Raw genomic sequence first — 18,726 nt, forward strand, 5'->3', positions numbered from 1 at the left:
CTCTTTTGATGCAAAAGGATAGAATAAATTATCCTTTCTGTATTCTGCATACTTGTCCGTTGTGAAAGAGAAATAGCGACTAGGCTTGTTAGAAACTAGCGCTACTTATCCAAATAGGCGCGAGTGTAGTATTCGACCCAAGAGGACTGCTATTGAAGCAACTCCCTTCAACTATGCAAGGGTAGCGATAGCGCGAAGGACTAATAACCTATAGCGACCTAAGACCAAAAACCAATGAGTAGCGCTGTAGTGATCAGCGACTAGCGACAAGTGAGTTCTGACAGAGAAACGTGCATGTAAGTGAGAAGCGCTATGCAAGTTGTCCTATGCGATAGTGCTATGCGACGTCTGACTAGTGACAGCGAGAAGAAATCAAAGGAAGCAAAAGCAAGGAGTTAAGGTAAGACAGTGCAAGTGAAATGCCTGATAGCGACTAGATTATAGCTCAACTACTGATAGCGATCCCGACGTTGCGAAAGTCAAATTTTAGAGGGAACTTTAGCGATGCGCACTTAAACCAAGTCAAGCGACACGCGATCAGAGAGATTGGCAAGAGCAGAAACGATTGCACCAAGACTAGGATATGTATAGTGACTAAAGTGACTCCGACACCAGCAAAGGTCCGGGGAAGGGAAGTACTGTACTGTATGTGCGACAGGTCATTATATCATACTGTGTAAAAGTTCGGGAAAGCGTAGGCGAGTATAGTAGCGACACTGGCGAGGGCACGATGTAGCGACAGGTAATAAAACATGCAGCGCTGTGGAACACGAGGACACATGTAATAAGACCTGTGACTGATGAGTAGCAACATTTAAGGAAAAATAATGCACCAGCGGAGGTAGGTGGACATAGGCAGGACATGGGAGGACGGAATACCTAGGCGTCGGACCAGGGTAGCGCACTATGGGAGAAAAGTGGTTCCAAAGCGGATAGCTTGGGAGCTGAATAGCACTGGTGACTAGTGCCTTACTCTTTTCCTCTGGACAAGGCAAAATATGCCTATGACACTCATATGCGCCTAGCGCTGGTATGATTGTCACACCGTGTCAAAGGGATCCAAGAATGTCAGGCCATCTGGAGAGCAACAAGTCCCTGCACCTTCATACCATTCCTCCGCACTCATGAATTCCTCTCCCACTGCTTTGAAGAAGTCGATGTTCACATGAACATTGCTCCCAGCATCAAAATGCGAAGGCATATGGTGAGGAATTTGATTGGGGGATCGCCATAATTGTAGAACTGACTCTGCAAACTGAGAAATGTCCACCATGTCATGAATAGAACTATGACATGATGATCGGAGCTGACTGAGGTGACGAGTGATGCTGGACTCCTTGCTGAATACTTTCCTGCATTTTGGACATGATATTGACATAGTTATTTGGAAGGAAAGATTTGTTCACATGCTTCAAGCACACTTCTTATCTTTGCTTGTACACCCATCATATGAATATATTTACATATGATGGATGATTCTGCAACTTCATCTCCAAGCACTTCTGTAGTCTCATCTTCGTCTCACAATTCTCCATTTTCTTCTCCAAGAACTCAGTCCTTGCGCCCATATGGTACTCACTTCAGATATTGCCTTCAAGGACCTTATGACACAACATCAGTTGGACACTGCACGTCCTGCCAAAGTCTCTCTTCTCCAAACAAAAATAATAATTTATCTTCTCAAATGGGATCATGCTTTATTAAAGAGGAGCACAGCTTATCCGGAGGACAGCAGTTTGCGAGTTTGTGCACCCAGTGTGAGATCACTATTCCATCTTTTATTGTTCTTATTCATTGTGCATAGGACCTTGACTACCCATTATTCAACCAACCAGACCAAGACGACCACTCCAATCTTGCCCTTGAAGTAGCTCAAGCAAAACACAGGATTTGTCAAGCTCAAAAGACCTCACAGACAGCATCTTGGAGCACTACATAGTGCTTACTAACCTCCATCACCATTGTGTAGAAGCCATGAACATGCAATTATTGATGGCTGACCTCAACATGGGACACATGCATATAGAGCAGAGGAGAAATGGTATCCCAATGTTTGTTGGGTCCAGGGCTGGTGGTACAAGTCAGGTAGACTATTTTTTTCAGGTATCAATGTACTGAGAGCTCTATTTAGTACTCAGCTAACTGGATGACTGAATTCAAGAATTGAGTTTATATTGTTAATGTCTTGTACATTGATACATACTTGTATAATCTGTAATGCTTGTACAATCTGTAGTCCTTGTGGTGTTTGTCTGCTTGTCCGCTTGTACTTAGCAGCTCGAAATTTTGAATTGCTTGTAATGGCTGTAATACCTTGTATGGTTTGTGTAGAATTGTTGTTCGTGTGACACCTGTCACCAAATTAGTATGCAGGCGTGTTACGAGTGCAGAGGACGTCAATTTCACTAGAACTCATTTTTATGTAAGTCTGGTCAAGCTAGTGATCGAAAATTTCATGCCATCCCGTATTGCTTGACAATCGGTTCAAACCAGGTTCAAGAATTCTGCAACATCAGTAAATTCACAAACTCCTTAACATCCTTTTTCGCCACTTGTCACGAAAATCTTCAACATGTTGCTGCTTATTATTCTTATCACTTGTCATTTTTCTTTCACAAGCACTCACAAGTAAATACGTGATTCACAAGTGCCCACAAGTGCAACAAGCGCCGAAAGCAAGAAAGACGAAAGTGTGTCGTAGATTACAAGTAAATAAAATTTTACTATGAATAACTACTCCTCGAACATTTGTGAATGAGACTTAAGTTCTGATAGTGGCGGCACATATGGGACTGGATGCATGAGAACATTGTCAGTGACTGGAAATTTCAACTCTAGACAACTTGCTCACCATTCTGAAAAATGACGCTCACAGATATGGTATGTATGTTCGTACGTGGATCGATGCAGACGCTGATGCGATCGATAGCATTGAGTCCGGTTCGAAGTGCATCAGTGGCCAATAGTGACAACAAACCTTTATTATACGCGGGGGAGGCGTAACAAAGCGAGACGCTCGGATATCGAAGGGCAAGGGAGGACTCGGATTGGTTTTTGGAGGGGGGTGAAGGCAGTCTTCAGTTGCCTGGATCAAGAGACGCTCGAGGCCATTCATGACCTGGCATGATGTTGAGCGCCTGCAGAGTGGTAGAGTAAAGGTGAGTTAGTACATCTGTGAATGCCGAACAACTAACTCACCTACATTAGTGTTAGAATGTGCTTGAATATGAGAACGAATGAGGATTGATATGACTGGGAACGGATCAGGGAGATGGCTGTTGCAGCCCGCGAAGGAGGGACTGGAAATGGACCAGGAGGAGATGGCTGCGGTTGCTGTTGCAGACCCACAAAGGAGGGACTGGGAACGGATCAGGAGGAGATGGCTGCGGTTGCTGTTGCAGACCCACCAAGGAGGGACTGGAATAGACCAGGAGGAGATGGCTGCGGTTGCTGTTGCAGACCCACCAAGGAGGGACTGGGAATAGACCAGGAGGAGATGGCTGCGGTTGCTGTTGCAGACCCGCCAAGGAGGGACTGGGAACGGACCAGGGGGAGATGGCTGTGGTTGCTGCTGCTGACGAGATACATCTTGTTCAGCAGAAGGTTAACAGTCTTGAGAAAGTTCTCGACAGTGAGATCGTCACCTACCGCATGAGGTTGTACATAGTCGTGATCTTCATAAGGTGGAGGTGGACAACCGGGAGCCAGACCCTTCAGTCACTTCTACTGCATAACCTGTTGATAGGACATGTACATTGGCCTGCAAAACCAGGTGTACAGGACACTGGCCGGTCTGTGCACTTACTGTATAAGCCAGTCATGCAGAAGCCTTGTAGGCCGATGCCTCATATAGAGAATGTTACAGGGTTAGCTGGTGGACTTCTGCACTATGGTGGATTAGGCCTGCTGCCTCTGCATTGTGTGGAAGGTGGTCGGCCAGCTGAACATTGCATTTGAACTGATCGGCCAGCCTCCCCATGCAGTCTGTATGACAGGGGCGACCGATGGGCTTCTGTACTGTAGTGCATTAGGCCTGCTGCCTCTGCAATTTGTGGAGGGTGGTCGGCCGGCTGGCCATTGCATTTGAACTGATTTGCCAGCCTCTCCATGCAGTCTGTAAGATAGAGGCGGCCGATGGCCTTCTGCACTGTGGTGTATTAGGCCTGCTGCCTCTGCAATTTGTGGAGAGTGGCCGGCCGGCTGAACATTGCATTTGAGCTGATCGGCCAGCCTCCCCATGCAGTCTATATGACTGGGTCGGCCTGCATGCTTCTTACTTGAGTAAGCAGTCCAGAAATATTTTTGGTTACATTGAGTTCATGATGAGCTTATCGATTGATGTATGTAGTTTACTTTACTACATCATGACTGTAAATATTGTCTATTATTTGAGCCTCACTCATTTACAATGTTCATCTTTTATGTCAATGAGTGAAAGGAGACCAGTCGTGGTGCTCTATCCTACATAGGTCAGCCTGCATTTCTGGACTGGCCACCCTAGCTTGTGACCCTATACTCCAACCAGCCGACCAGGGGATGCAGTCTGTCTGTCATGGACAGCCACCACTGTGATTTCCCATTGTAGATGGGCCAGCCTGAATTTGCAGCCTGCAGATCTAGGCCGGCCGCCCTTGTTTGTGACTCTAACACCAACCGGCCGGCCAGGGAATGCAATCTGTATGGGATGGACAGCCACCACTTTGGTTCCCTATTGTAGATGGGCCAGCCTGACTTTGTGGCCTGCAGCCTGCGCCGGCCGCCCTTGTTTGTGACTCTAACACCAACTGGCCGGTCAGGGGATGCGGTCTGTATGGGATGGACAGCCACCCATCTCACATGGGCCATCCAACCTTTGCAATATGTATTTCTGCACCAGCCATTACAACATTTTGGAGAGGGATGTGTACCCTCATCTAGCACATTTCAAAGTCAAGTAATTACATTACGAAGCCATCTCCAATATCAACTTGTTGTACTCCATTTTCCTTGAAAACCTCTTGTTCCCTCAGCTGCAAACTCAGCCCACATGACAGCCTGCTTTTCAGCATATGTGTTATGTCCATTCTTGATACTCTCTCCTGACCTCCTTCTCCACATCAATTGCTGGTTCTGAAACCAGCATACTGTCCAATACATTTCATGCTGCACCAACTTCAGCTCTTCACTCCAATGATCATACCATGCTTTTGCTTTCAACCAATTCACCTGATAAACTAGGAATGGGGAACATAAGCTCGTTGCATTGATAAAAATCAGATAAGATTTAAACTCACACTCATACATCCACTCACTCTTCTGACTATTAGTCACACTGTTGATTCTCCAAAACCAAGCCAGCTTATCGGAACCCTGGCCATGCCTATTTTCCTCAGTGACTTCTTTGCTCACTGCAAGGTCATCAGCCTTTAGAGATTGATAGGATGTCAATGTATCAGAGTCAGCCCCTAATCGTTGCATTGCTGCCCTTGATCAACGGTATTCTCGAGCATGTTTGTTGATGGCCAGAGTTATTTTTTGAAGTTCCTTCGTTGATCTAGTGCCCCAATGATGGACCAATTTGTTGGAGTGCAATTTCTCTTGAAATACCACAGATCTGTCACCGAGTGCTTGACGAAGCTTCTCCAGGCAGTCATTTGCTTGACCCTTTCGAAGCTCTAGTTCTTTTTGCCGTAATGCCATGATAACATCGTCCATGATGGCATCCAAAGTTCTGCAACCTCTGCAGCTGAGTCAGCATTGTCACTGAGGGTCCAAAATACTGTCTTCCTCCAGAACATCGATTCCTGGAAAATTATATCCATCAGCCTCCTCCAGGCACAGTTCAGGGTCATCCTGTTGCAATCCCTCTCCGCCCTCCAATTCCATACCATTTGTAATCACCATTGCAGTCTCGTAGAATTTATTAATCCGTGACAAGAGCTTCTGTCTTTTTCTTCTATCATGATTTTCTGAGAAGCAGTTGGATCATCTGACTATTATCTTATAGAAGATCTCAGGGCATCCCTAGTAATACAATTTGAGTCAATGACAATTTGTAAATTTGAATATCTTACTGAGCATTTTCAATATTCATACCCTCAATCAACCATGCAATGGCCCCAGTCTGACCAATGGTGGACAGTTCATTTTCAGTCAACCTTAGCCTTATTTTAGTCATAGTTGGAGCTTTTGATGATTTACAATCCGCAATAACTAAAAGTTCAATTTCACCAAACCTACCTTTATCCATTCTAAGCTGATAGATGTCAAGACGCTCGCCACGGTCAAGAGCCGCTAGTTCAGCTTCCTTCTTCCATTTCTGGACATCAGCCAGATCAAGTGAATTTGTCAATTCTTCATATGGACCCTGAGTGTTATTAACACCCTGTATGGCATGATGATACTTTTTTAGTAATGATTTGACTATTTAAATGCCTTGTTAGTCAAAGTTAACATTTTTGAGGTAAAGAGGACTTGCCAATTCTGACAAGCTTCCTCCAATTAGAATCCCTCATATGGTCGTCCAAGACTTCCTTTCTGTGAGAGAGAGTCATGGATCTTGCAGTTGGAGAAATCTTGTTAAATGGAGCCCAGAGGGTCTCCAAGATTTCTCCATCAACATGACCAGCTCCTGTAATAAAATTGAGGCTGAATCTGGCAAAGCATGGTAGCTTATGGGCACTCAAATGAAACTTGCCAATTGCTGGCAAAATTTTTATTGATCGAGGAACAGACAGGCGATAGCTCTGATCCACACGTTCATGGAAGTGGATGCTCCACTGGCATGCAACATCATAGATTATGAGTGCACTGCTGATATCTTCTGATGGATATTTCAACGCATTGCAAATGGAATAGTCCATGTTCATTTGCCTGACCACCGTCAGCACAAAGTTGTAATACAACAATGAAACTACATACTGTTCACCCTTCTGAAAGTCTACTACAGCATGAGGAACAAAACATCCATGCCTAGCACATGCTGTTGCCCCAACACCTGTAGCTCTTAGGTTGCTTCTCTGAACGTTGGCTGCATTCACAGCACGGTGATTGCTACAAGATGATTTCTGAGATTATATTAGACAACATTTCCAAAGAACATGTCATGAAATACTTGCCTCTTTCCCTTCAACAGATTCTGTTATGTGAGTTTCATAAGGTCCCTCTGTTACCATGTATCCCTTTCCATCCGCCAGTGAAACATCATCTTCCGGAGTCTTCATCTTCATATGTTGCGCTGTAAAATTTCCATTGACAACATATCTTTGCATTACCAACCCCAACCAACTAAATCCACCAATTAGCTTGTCTAATAATTATCACTGACAGAACTTACTCATCATAGGAATCCTTCCAAGATGAGGGTAAGTTGATGCCAGGTTGAGGACACGTTGGACAATAAAGAGCTAAATCCCCTGGGCCAGGAGATCTGTCTGTCTCATGTCCAAAACCAAACCGTATTCTATTCATCAAATCCCTCCATATACGGGACACCTGCATTAGTTCACGGTAACGATCCTGTTTTATCATGTAGCCAGGAGTTCAATAATAAAGAAATTGCTCACAGGTATTTTATGAGGGAAAGCATTGTTGGTGAAATGACATAGCTTTTGGTGGGGACTCATAGCTGAGGTTTTGCACTCCAAAGTGTCTATGAGGAAGTTATCCAGAACGTCGAAGGTGAAAGCAGATTGAGGGCGAGTGATGCTGGGAGGAAATAACCTCGCTTTGAGGAGATGTAGGTGTCTGTCCATCTCAGCTCCAGGACACTGACACCAGGATACACGGTGTGAGTAAACTCCAGTGGAATGCACAATAACCAGGTTAGATAATCCCGACTGAGTTTCATAATGTATCCCCCTCTCCTTGTCCAAACACATCTTCCATGCTCCAAGATCTGACCAGGGCGATGGGTTTGAATGCTGCACCAAATTGGGGCAAGGATGTCCTCCATGGCCAAGATGCATTATATACTCATGGTCTCATAGGGTAGTGGACTGGTAGAACTTGCCATTCCAAAGTTGAAGGTTGTGGAATGGGTTGTGCTGGTGGGCTTTAACTGCACATGAGGGACACCAAGCATGCTCTCCTGAGCAGGACAGACACCTAATGAGTCCCTCCTCTCCTCCGCAATCCTCACATTGCCCACCATTGATCTGCTGTTCCAATCCCAACACACCGAAATATATTCATCCCTCCAAGGCAGGTACTCCCAAAGGAAATCATTTTGAGTCTGCAATGTTGGCCAATTTTGGAGAATAATGAATTCGACAGAACTCACTTTAGTTTTTCGATGAATACCATTTGAGCCTCTTGTACCAAAATCACCATATATCTCTCTGTCATATTCCACCAGAGAATAATCTTCAATATTTGTTGTGTTTTTGTTTTGATGGTGAGACCAGCTCTATCTCACTGTCAGAGTCTTCATAGATAATCAAACCATTGCTTCTCTCCATGTATCTTTTCCCCTCCGAGTTTTTGATGAGATATATGTATATTTGTAAGCACCTCGTTTTCCTCTTTGTCAAACGAGTATCAGATGAAGATGAAGCTACTCTGACCCTATCATGCTTGGATGTGATTTTTGAGCTCATTGAGATTATGAGTTACGAAGGCTGGAGTGCAACATGAATTTTTGCATGGCTACATAACACACACACCCCCAAAAAAAATAATAAATATTTTCGGGATTCCCCAGTGCTATTTTCTACCCCTTTTCTGTGTCTTACCCTTCTGCCTCCTTCCTACTACTCTAAAAAGAAGCTCTGCATGGGAAACCCTGGCCTTGGTACCCCCCACCCTGTTGTGGCACAGCATCCTTCATAAAGTGGGCAATTACAAACCGTTCTCCATTAAGCCAGGGGCCAATGGAGTGTTCTAGCACCCTTCCTGAGATATAAACCATGGCTCCAGGGGAATAATCAAGCTCTGCATTGAGGTCTTGCCAAGGCCATGTAGCATCGTGATTTCTTCCAAGACTGACAAGAAGATCCAAAAGAGAAGGAGATCCACCACCATCTCTGTGGCTGAACGTAACATGATTAGCAATGATTTCAAGCCCTGAAAAGATTGAGGGCCAAGAGTCCACAGCGACTTTTTTTTTTTTTGGGCTGAACTTTCTTGATGACCTCAGAGAATGCCAAAACACCAGCTTGGAAAAGATCCGGTGCCACCACAGCAGTAATAGTGTTCCACAGAACTTCTGAAGATGTCAAAGCTGCTAGCCATTTTTGGACTTTCTTGGATCCATAATGCTCTGATGTCACCAACTGATCCATTAGTCGCTATGAATAGAGTTAAAACTAGACCCAATATAACAACTTAGTGAAAATACCATACCTCATGTCTTTGCATGAAGTATGCAGGCACCACTGTTATTCGACCAGCCCCAAACTCCCCCCCTGCATCTGGGACCATATAGCCCTCATCTCGCCAAGTTTTTTTCTTTGAGGGGGTAAGAGATTTTAGAAGGGAATCCCTCAAGCCAACAATGATGTTGTTGACATGCTCCTAATCAATCAATTAATTAGCCTTAAGAGGAAATCCCCAACCCGAAACATACTATACAAGAAGGTGTCAAAATATTTGGGAGGTAAACCACTAAAATTTTTCCGTGCCTGTCTACAACAGTTGTTGGATCCGAAATTTTGCCGAGTATTGTTTCAGGGAAGAACTTCTTCAATCTCTCCGTTCCAGCAGAGGACGACCCATCCACATTTGGTGGTGACAACTTGGCCTTATCAGCATACCTGTCCACATCCCAATCAATATTGACTGTAGTTGTGCATTTAAATTCATGTACAGTCACAAATATCTCCTCACTCACTGGGATTGACCATGGCATGTGCAATGGTCAGGGCAGCCTGGTCGATTTCATATTCTGAAATTGACCCATCATCAAAGGTCAAATTATCACCTGATGATTCCAAGCACTGTCGGAGCTGTACTGCTATTCTCATCCTTGATTCCCTTAGTAATTAATAGTCGGCTACAATAAAAAAATAAACCATAGTTACCTAGCCTTATGCAGTAATTCGGTTTCAATGCTGCCCTCTTTAAGGACACCTAGTTCAGATGAATTGCCCATTATCTCAGCAACCCTTCTGCCCAGAGTTGCTGATAGTTCAGTGGTCCTGCTTTTGAGGTTGTCCATTGGGAACAAGAAAAAATGAACCAAAGTTCTCGCGCTCTGCCCTTGTCCAATTAATCATGATGTAATTAGACAATCAGACTATATCTGAAGGCAAATATGTTGTGAGATAATAGCCTAATATGATCAAATTATATTAGACCCTTGATCTAAGTCCCATCTTGGTTAAGGAGTTTTCATCAAGCGCCAATGACAGGGGAAGGTAGTAAGTATGTACATGAGCGGCCCAGCACTTCGGGAATTCTTAATATCAAGTAAATTTGGACATGTAGCAGTGGCGCACCTCCAAGTCTGTGTGCCAGGTAACCTTACCTATGATAAAATTGGCTCAGCACTTTGGGAATTCTTAATATCAAGAAACATTCAAAAAGCAGCAACTCACCTTACTGAACTTGGCCCCATCAAGTGAGAACTGAACTTCATTGGGTAAGTGTTCTGCCAGCAGCGCTGGGTGGTTTTTTTTGCAACCTATATACTAGAGTCCAGTGCTCCCTGCCTCTCTATTTCCACCTAGTGCAGAGGAGGGATCAGCAGTGAGGCAGATCTCATTGTCGTGAAGTCATGGGCACCTGCAGTAAGAAAGGACTTCTTCGAGAGAGAGTTGATGGGGAGGACCAGCGCTCTTTAGATCCAGGCCCTGAATGTTAGTTAGTAGTGTGGCTATGTCTTTGTACCCTTCCATGCTAAGGAAGGGAGCATGTACCTTTTTGAAACGAACTGGTTTAATGGGGAGGACAAGTGCTCTTCAGATCCAGGCCCTGAATGTTAGTTAGTAAGTAGTGTGGCCATGTCTAACTCTCTCGAAGAAGTCCTTTCTTACTGCAGGTGCCCATGACTTCACGACAATGAGATCCGCCTCACTGCTGATCCCTCCTCTGCACTAGGTGGAAATGGAGAGGCAGGGAGCACTGGACTCTAGTATATAGGTTGCAAAAAAAAACCACCCAAGTTCATTTCAAAAAGGTACATGCTCCCTTCCTTAGCATGGAAGGGTACAAAGAAGTAGTGCTTGTCCTCCCCATCAAACCAGTTCATTTCAAAAGGTACATGCTCCCTTCCTTAGCATGCGGAGACCTTAGCTACTTCTTTCCCACATTTGAGGGTTTAGGGATCAGCAGTGAGGCGGATCTCAAGGGAGCATGTACCTTTTTGAAATGAACTGGTTTGATGGGGAGGACCAGCGCTCTTCAGATCCAGGCCCTGAATGTTAGATACTTAATACACCATGTTCTCTTGTGCAGACTGAGATTTCAAGCAATGCGCACTATTCCATTGTAAATTCAACAGATATAACATTTTGACATTATTGCTTTTTAAGGCATGCTCTCATGATCACATGACTTATTTTTGGGGCAAAAGTGAGGAATCACATGACATCAAAATACCCATAAAGGGCAATACATTTGCGCTACAGTGGCTTCATCTAATCTAAAGTGTACAAGGTTGGCAAAACAAACAAAGACAAAAAAACTAAGGTAAGCGGTGCAAGACAAGGATGGAGGGGCCCTCTCCATCCAAGCCTTGCACCCTACAGTACAAAATATAGGTAAAATGTGCAGTAATTTATAATCTGGTGTAGTGCAAGTCAGTATGATATTGAATATTAAATTGGCGCTTACCAGTTTAAAATAACAAAGGAGTGATGAAATGAGAAATGATATAGAAAGCTAGAGAAAGAAATGTGGTTAGCTTTAGAGTATATTTGAAACAAAAAGACTACCTCCACCAACCAGGCAGGCGCAAAGCATGAAAATATTATAGAAAGCTACAGAATAAAATGCAGTTAGTATTGGAGTATACTTGAAGCAAGAAAAGACCAGCTCAACAATAAAAGGCAGGCACAAAAGCTGCAAAAGAGGTCAATAGGCACAAAAGCTGCAAAATATGAGAAACACAAACTGTATCCCCCAGATCCCAAGTAAAGGCGCCAGTCCCTGGGGACATGGACAGCCAAGACTCAGTCCCCCAGATCCCAACATTCAAGGCGCCAGTCCCTGGGGACATGGATAGTCAAGAACATAGCCCCCAGATTCCAAAGTCAAAGGCGCCAGTCCCTGGGGACATGGATAGCCAAGACTCAGTCCCCCAGATCCCAACATTCAAGGCGCCAGTCCCTGGGGACATGGATAGTCAAGAACATATCCCCCAGATCCCAAGTAAAGGCGCCAGTCCCTGGGGACATGGATAGCCAAGACTCAGTCCCCCAGATTTCAACATTCAAGGCGCCAGTCCCTGGGGACATGGATAGCCAAGTAGAAACTAAAATCAAAAGAGTCAGTAAGGAATCAATATCAAAGACTGACCTCAAGGTGCACGCTATCAAGCAAAAGCTTGATAGCACGCCGGCTGTCAAATTATAGGTGTAAATAAACAAAGTTAGTACTACAAACCATAACACTTGAGAATTACTTACTGAGAGCGGCTGAAAATTAATGTGACACTGCCTTTGACTACTTGCAGCTGCAGTCTGCAAGTAGCCAAAGGACAGGCACATACAAAATATATGTAGAGTAAGTAAGAGTTAAGATGTATTGAGAAGGAAGTGGAGTCATGGTTGATGGTTGAGAAAGATGAACCGTGGGAACAATATTGAGAGTTGAAGTATCGTTTGTTAATTTGTTGATGTTTGTACCGGCCATTCCCACGCTCAATCCACTGGTTGTCAGACTTTGCCGGTGGATGTCACGTGTATGTTTGGTTGGTTTTTGGACTTGTTTCTTTTCTCAAAGTCTCTTCTCTCTCTCTTGTCAACGCGTCTCTTTTGCTAATGTGTCTATTTGGTCATGTGAGTGTCTTTTGTTTGTTTTTGTACGATATACTGACTGATTTTGGATATGTCTTTTGATGCGTCTCTTTGCTGGTGTCTCTTTTGTTGACGCGTCTATTTGTGAGTGTCTATGTCTTTTGATGTGTCTCTTTTGTTGACACATCTCCTTCTAGTTCTCTCCCTCTTGTCAACGCGTCTCTTTTTCCAACGCGTCTATTTGGTCATGTGAGTGTCTCTGTCTTTTTATGACTCTCTTTTTATGACACGTCTCCTTCTAGTTCTCTCTCTCTTGTTCAACGCGTCTCTTTTTTCCAACGTGTCTATTTGGTCATGTGAGTGCCTCTGTCTTTTGATGACTCTCTTTTGATGACGCATCTCCTTTTAGTTCTCTCTCTCTTGTCAACGCGTCTCTTTCCAACGCGTCTCTTCAGTCATGTAAGTTTATCTTTTTGTGACTTGCGGTATACTGACTACAGTTTCAGATTCTCTTTTGATAACGCATCTTTTGTCAACGCCCCTCTTCTGCTTCTGCGTCCTTTGGTCAGGTGAGTTTCCTCTCTTTTGTTAACGCGTCTTTTTGGTAACACATCTTTTTGTCAACGCGTCGCTTCTGCATCTGCTTCTTTTTGTCAGGTGAGTTTTTTTGTTTTATTTTTGTCAACTATGCTAATACTAACTACAATCTCAGCTTTGAACGCTCATCCACCATGGCCCGCACCAAGAACACCGCCAAAAAATCCAATGGTGGCTCAGCACCACGCATCCTCCTCACTACTTCAAGAACCGGTAAAACTGGTACTTCTGGAGTAGACGCCCAGAGAAGGAAGGCTTTGACTGCCTCCAAGGTCACAACTGTGGGAGGTGGGGACCTTGAAAAGAGAAATGCTCATCATAAGGTGCATCTATCTTTTCTGTCTTGTATTTGCTGATTCACTATATCTTTCTTATAAGGCTTTGACCGCCGCCAAGGCTACCTTGCCTATTGGAGGTGGGGACTTGGACAAACTAGGTGGTCACAACGAGGTGCGTCTATTTTCTCAGTACTCTAGTTACTAATTTGCTTCATCTTGCTCTTAGTTCTGCATACTCTGCAGGGATGGTGCAGAGCGCTATGAAGACAATACCCTCTTCATGTGCGCTCTGTGCCCCAGAGTGGTGTGCAGACTCTGCCTGCAGCTGCCGCCCGATCTGGAGACCAAAGTCCTGCAAGAGGACGTCTCATTCAGGTGCATTTGTTGCCATATCAAGATGGAACAAGGCGGCACCTACTTTGTGAGTTGTTTTTTATCTTATTATTTTATTTGTTTGCACCTCAGTGATAACAGGGTTTCTATAACGCGAATGGCCTTCCGGCCTTGGATAGGTTCTTGCCCATCAACGGTGCGCTTGAGTTGTCCGAGCTAGCCGAAATATCGGCGGCGCCAGTGATTTTTATACACCTTATTCTCGTCAACTTGTCAGTGGCTGGTAGCCCTTTGGAGTTCGCTCATTCCTTTCTCAAGCCCTACTACACTGGCGACGGCATCGAATATCTTGATGTCTACTATGACATTGGGTCTGATGCCAAGGCCGCCCCCTACCGCAGCAAAGTCTGGAAGATGATTAAAGTTTTGAAGAACTTGTTCATCTGGGAACGTGTAGTCATCGGCATTTCCACTCATACTGATGAGGATTTTGGCAACCCTTTTATTGGGTATGAGGATGGTGATACCAACAACTATCTCAGCACTTTGGTTGATGATGTGAGTTTTTTCTTTCAAAGTTGGCCAATAGTGACGCTTGTTGCAGTTCTTGGAATAATTCTCCAACCCTGGCAAACTATCATCGACCACGCCCAGGAATCTTACCTCTGGATGTTATGTTGCGGCTCCCTTGTCAACAACTCAGACTCATTCCATGGCTTGCAAGAGGCTGTTGCCTGGTAAATTTTTTTGCCTTTATTTGACATGCCTTATATTGATGTTCCCACAGACACAAGTTAACCGGTACCATCGCATTCAATGCTCCTCATTTTCAACCGTCTTTCGCTTTGCACTTGCTCATTTCGTTCACAGAGAGGGTTCTCATTGGACGGTGCCCACTTTATTTAGCATTCAAGGATATGCTCACACAGTCCTGTGACCTTGGTCGACACTCTGACATATTTCTGTTGACTGTTGAGGAGGGTGCCCTCACTTGCTCTAGGTTTGCATGGGCTAATTTGGAGGTCCGTCCTTGGGGCAACCACCTGCCTATCCAATGCAGTGGGTGTGGTTGGGCTAATTCTTGGAGGTCCGCCTATGTCAAAGGCAGCAAGGACAAGACTTACATTTTTGAGTGCAAAAATGACTCTTGCAGTGTAAGCCATACATTCTCTCAGCCACCAGGGTCCACAGTACTGTATTCTGGTAGGAAGAATGGTAGTACTTGGTTGGATATTCCATTAGAGACACAGTTTGCTTGATTTACATGTTTTTCAGTGCTATTTGTCTTACATTGTACTCCGCTTATGTTATTATTGTTCAGAGTTTGAGTAATCATTTGTTTGGTGTCTGAATCTTGAGATTTGGTATACAAGCTAATGTCATTAAATTTATCAGTCGGTCAGATGTATACTTAGGTGATTTTGTACTTGTGATTTGAATCACGTGACCTCAAGATAGTCACTTGATGAGCATGTGACCGTGTTGTTGATCATGTGACATGGTTTGTTGATCTGTTGTCAAGTACTGGTTGCACTTTCTGCAAACTCATACCGGCCTGCATTCTCAAAGATTTTTGCATATCATGGCTGACTGGACACATGTATTCAAGGCTGTTTTGGATGAGCACAAGATAGCCTATGTTTCCGCCAAAGGAAACACAACCAAGAGAGCTACGATCCTCAAAAGTATCAAGGATACTATAGTTCAAACTGATCAGGCGAAGGATCCTTCTACCATGCTTCCAGATAATAATCTTCGTAAAGTGAGTTTCCAGTATGGTTGTGTTTACATTAATCTAATTTTATAGGCTATTCGTACATATTACTTGCGGTTCCTGGAGGATGACGAGGATCGGGATCTTGAGGAAAAAATCATACAGGGAGGTCATAAACTCATGTCTGGTCCAGGCATTGTCACTGTAGACATGGTCAAAGACTGTAAGGATGATAAGCCTCTGGATGCTGCAGCTTTCAAGACCAAATTCTCACCTTTTGATGTCGCTCAGAAATTGTTCAAAGAAGAAATTGGGGAGTATGACAAGAAGCATCGCGACACCTCTGATTTAAGGTCCATGGGGACAAGGACAAAGCTGGTTTGGTCCTGGTACAATGCCCTGTCACCAGCTGTGCTTGAGGAGCTCAGACTTGTGGCAGAAAAGTGGAACCAGGAAGGTCCTCATTCTGATGCAAAGGACAGGTATTTTTTATACTACATTGATATATTTAAGAAAAACTCATGTGTATCTACAGATACCACAGCCGACACCAGAAGAAAATCATGGAGGACTTCATAAAGATGGCAGGAAGAACTATGGGCTTACATATTGTGATTCTTGCAGCTCATGATAGAGGGGAGGGAAAAATGCCTGGAACGACCATGTCAGTGTTATGTTTTACCACTGACATTACTATTGATAAAATATTGGTTTAGCTGGGAATCCTGTCCCAGGAAGGCAAAGAAAACTTTTACTCTGGCTTCCAAAGACAACAAGAAATGGGCAGGAGACTCACAAGATCGACTTGCTGACTGGCTGAATGAAGCCGAGTACGGTAAGTTTTGGATATTGCAATTTATTGAATTGCTAATGATCTAGTAGCAGCTATAGACCCTGAGGATGAATCTGATGAGGACGATGAGAAGGTGCCCAATTTAATGGTGCATGTAGACGATGAGGGCTATCCTTGCCTACCGACAGGCTTTGAATCTCTCATACTCAAGAACCAGCAGAAGGTCGTACGAAAGGTATTTCAAAAGGCTTATGGTGATTCATTTCTATTTTCGAAGTACTGTATTTTTCTGACAGATTACATTCAACAGCGGTCATCTCAAACAACCCTCGGGCTGTGGTCCCCTGGGGTCATATTACCCAAGATCCAGACCATTACCTTGACATGGACTGTATCCCCCGGAATGTCATCATCAAGGATCCTTCTCACCTGCAGAAGGAAGCCATCAGCATGATCTTTTCACTTTGGAAATATCATGCTAACCGTAATGAACCAGTTGTACGGTTTGTTGGGTACAAGGAAGGTGACTTCTATGATTCACTGGCTAAGCAGGGGGATGTAAGTCAAAAATCAAGGAAGAGTCGAAAATATGTTCAAGTATCATCTGATGAGGACAAGGTACTGAAGAAGGCCCCCCAAGCCAATCTTTCTTCTGACAAAGAGGAAGACTTGGCAATACATGCTAGCTACGCTCCATCTCTTTTCAATTCCTGCCCAAAATTCCATATTGGCGGTGACATAGTCAGTCATCTTCAGTCTCTCTCTATCCTCCCATCATATCGTCGTCTCTTGGCCACAGTTCAAAAACTTTCCAAGACAGTGTGTATAATTCACTACTCTGTAATACAACATTAAATTTGACTCTTTTTGAAAGCAAAACTCCAGATCCTAAGGGCAAGGCTAGGAAGCAACATCTGCCTGTCTGGGCATCTTGGACATGGTCTGAGGCATATCTACCCTCAAAATATGCACGATAATTTTCAGTTGTCCTTTCTGGCTTTGGAGGAGCTAGAGAACTATATCATCAAATCTCGTGGTTGGGGTATGATTGTTGTCCTGGGACTTGGACTCCTCCTTTGTGAGTGTAGCTGTGCTCAGGAGTATGAAGCAGATGAGGCTGGAGATGATGTACCTGAATATTCGGATAACTCCATCCTTGGTATCCAGGCAGGGGAGAAGATCGAGGAGGCAATTACTAAAATCCAGGTGAAGGTGGATGCAATGCTGCCAGGTGATAATGAGAAGCAGATGACAGTGAGTGAAGAAGTTCATATGAGGCGTCTGGAGAACAAAAGGCGAGTGAAAGAGAGGAGGGAGGCAGAGCAGGCCAGGGTGCAGAAGAAAAGAAGGTGGATGAGGAGGATCGGGTTGCTGAGGAGAAGAAGGTAGTGGAGGAAAAGAGAGCTGCTGAGGTGTCTTGGATGGCTGAGGAGAAGAGGGTTGCTGAGGAGGCTTCAGATTGTTGAGGCATCTCGGATGGCTGAGGAGAGGGCTACCACCTCAAAGAAGGCAAGCAATACTAACACTGGGGGAAAAGGGAAGGGTAAGCGACCAGCAACAGATGTGATATGATTCAGTCATGAAAAAGGTGAAGACATCTGCTCCTCCAGATCCTCCTCGTCGCTCTACCCAAGAGAGAGTAGCTTCAAAGAAGTATAAGGACTGAGGACACTGTTATTAGCACAATACCATAGAATTCCCTTCTTGCAGTTTGGTGTCATATATATTTCAATTTTCACATCAATTTTGAGTAACATTAATGTTAGCATAGACAATACCCTGTGTATTGTATGGTCAATATAATTGACAAAGGTCCTCTATTGGCCCAGTGGGCCAGCCAGTCTGTATAGTATGCAGGGCATGGGTGGCCGGACTTGATATCATATTGGCCCAGTGGGCCACCCACCCTATGCTGTATGTAGAATATGGGCAGCCGGCCCACTGATATTATATTGGCCCAGTGGGCCACCCACTCTATGCTGTATGTAGCATATGGGCGGCCGACCCACTGATATTATATTGGCCCAGTGGGCCAGCCACCCCATGCTGTATGCAGGACATGGGTGGCCGGCCTACTGATATTATATTGGCCCAGTGGGCCAGCCAGTCTGTACAGGATGCAGGACATGGGCAGCC

At 44.4% G+C, this 18,726-nt stretch overlaps 4 protein-coding genes across 4 annotated transcripts; 2 read left to right on the forward strand and 2 right to left on the reverse strand.

Moving 5' to 3' along the window:
- Positions 1–6,428: 6,428 nt before the first annotated feature.
- DFJ58DRAFT_716818 (uncharacterized protein) lies at positions 6,429–8,799 on the reverse strand (the record flags this gene model as incomplete). Its single annotated transcript, XM_041384268.1, has 6 exons — positions 6,429–6,758; positions 7,113–7,266; positions 7,316–7,394; positions 7,431–7,497; positions 7,545–7,777; positions 8,775–8,799. The coding sequence occupies 6 exons, from the start codon at positions 8,797–8,799 to the stop codon at positions 6,429–6,431; spliced, it is 888 nt and encodes a 295-aa protein (XP_041242715.1).
- A 13-nt stretch (positions 8,800–8,812) lies between these two features.
- DFJ58DRAFT_632057 (uncharacterized protein) lies at positions 8,813–9,061 on the reverse strand (the record flags this gene model as incomplete). Its single annotated transcript, XM_041381217.1, has 1 exon — positions 8,813–9,061. A coding segment is annotated over one exon (249 nt), but the record flags the coding sequence as incomplete, so codon positions are not given.
- Positions 9,062–12,976: 3,915 nt separating this feature from the next.
- DFJ58DRAFT_729251 (uncharacterized protein) lies at positions 12,977–14,824 on the forward strand (the record flags this gene model as incomplete). The annotated part of the gene is made up of 9 exons (XM_041385723.1): positions 12,977–13,019; positions 13,073–13,124; positions 13,178–13,226; positions 13,285–13,334; positions 13,382–13,444; positions 13,588–13,795; positions 13,851–13,922; positions 13,977–14,171; positions 14,225–14,824. The coding sequence occupies 9 exons, from the start codon at positions 12,977–12,979 to the stop codon at positions 14,822–14,824; spliced, it is 1,332 nt and encodes a 443-aa protein (XP_041242717.1).
- An 841-nt stretch (positions 14,825–15,665) lies between these two features.
- DFJ58DRAFT_729252 (uncharacterized protein) lies at positions 15,666–18,256 on the forward strand (the record flags this gene model as incomplete). Its single annotated transcript, XM_041385724.1, has 11 exons — positions 15,666–15,845; positions 15,891–16,279; positions 16,333–16,461; positions 16,514–16,632; positions 16,680–16,844; positions 16,901–17,148; positions 17,203–17,409; positions 17,476–17,844; positions 17,886–18,002; positions 18,049–18,133; positions 18,168–18,256. The coding sequence occupies 11 exons, from the start codon at positions 15,666–15,668 to the stop codon at positions 18,254–18,256; spliced, it is 2,097 nt and encodes a 698-aa protein (XP_041242718.1).
- Between the last annotated feature and the right edge of the window lie 470 nt (positions 18,257–18,726).

Source organism: Suillus subalutaceus (assembly GCF_016647625.1).
Source record: "Suillus subalutaceus strain FC151 chromosome Unknown DFJ58scaffold_70, whole genome shotgun sequence".
NCBI lineage: Eukaryota > Fungi > Basidiomycota > Agaricomycetes > Boletales > Suillaceae > Suillus > Suillus subalutaceus.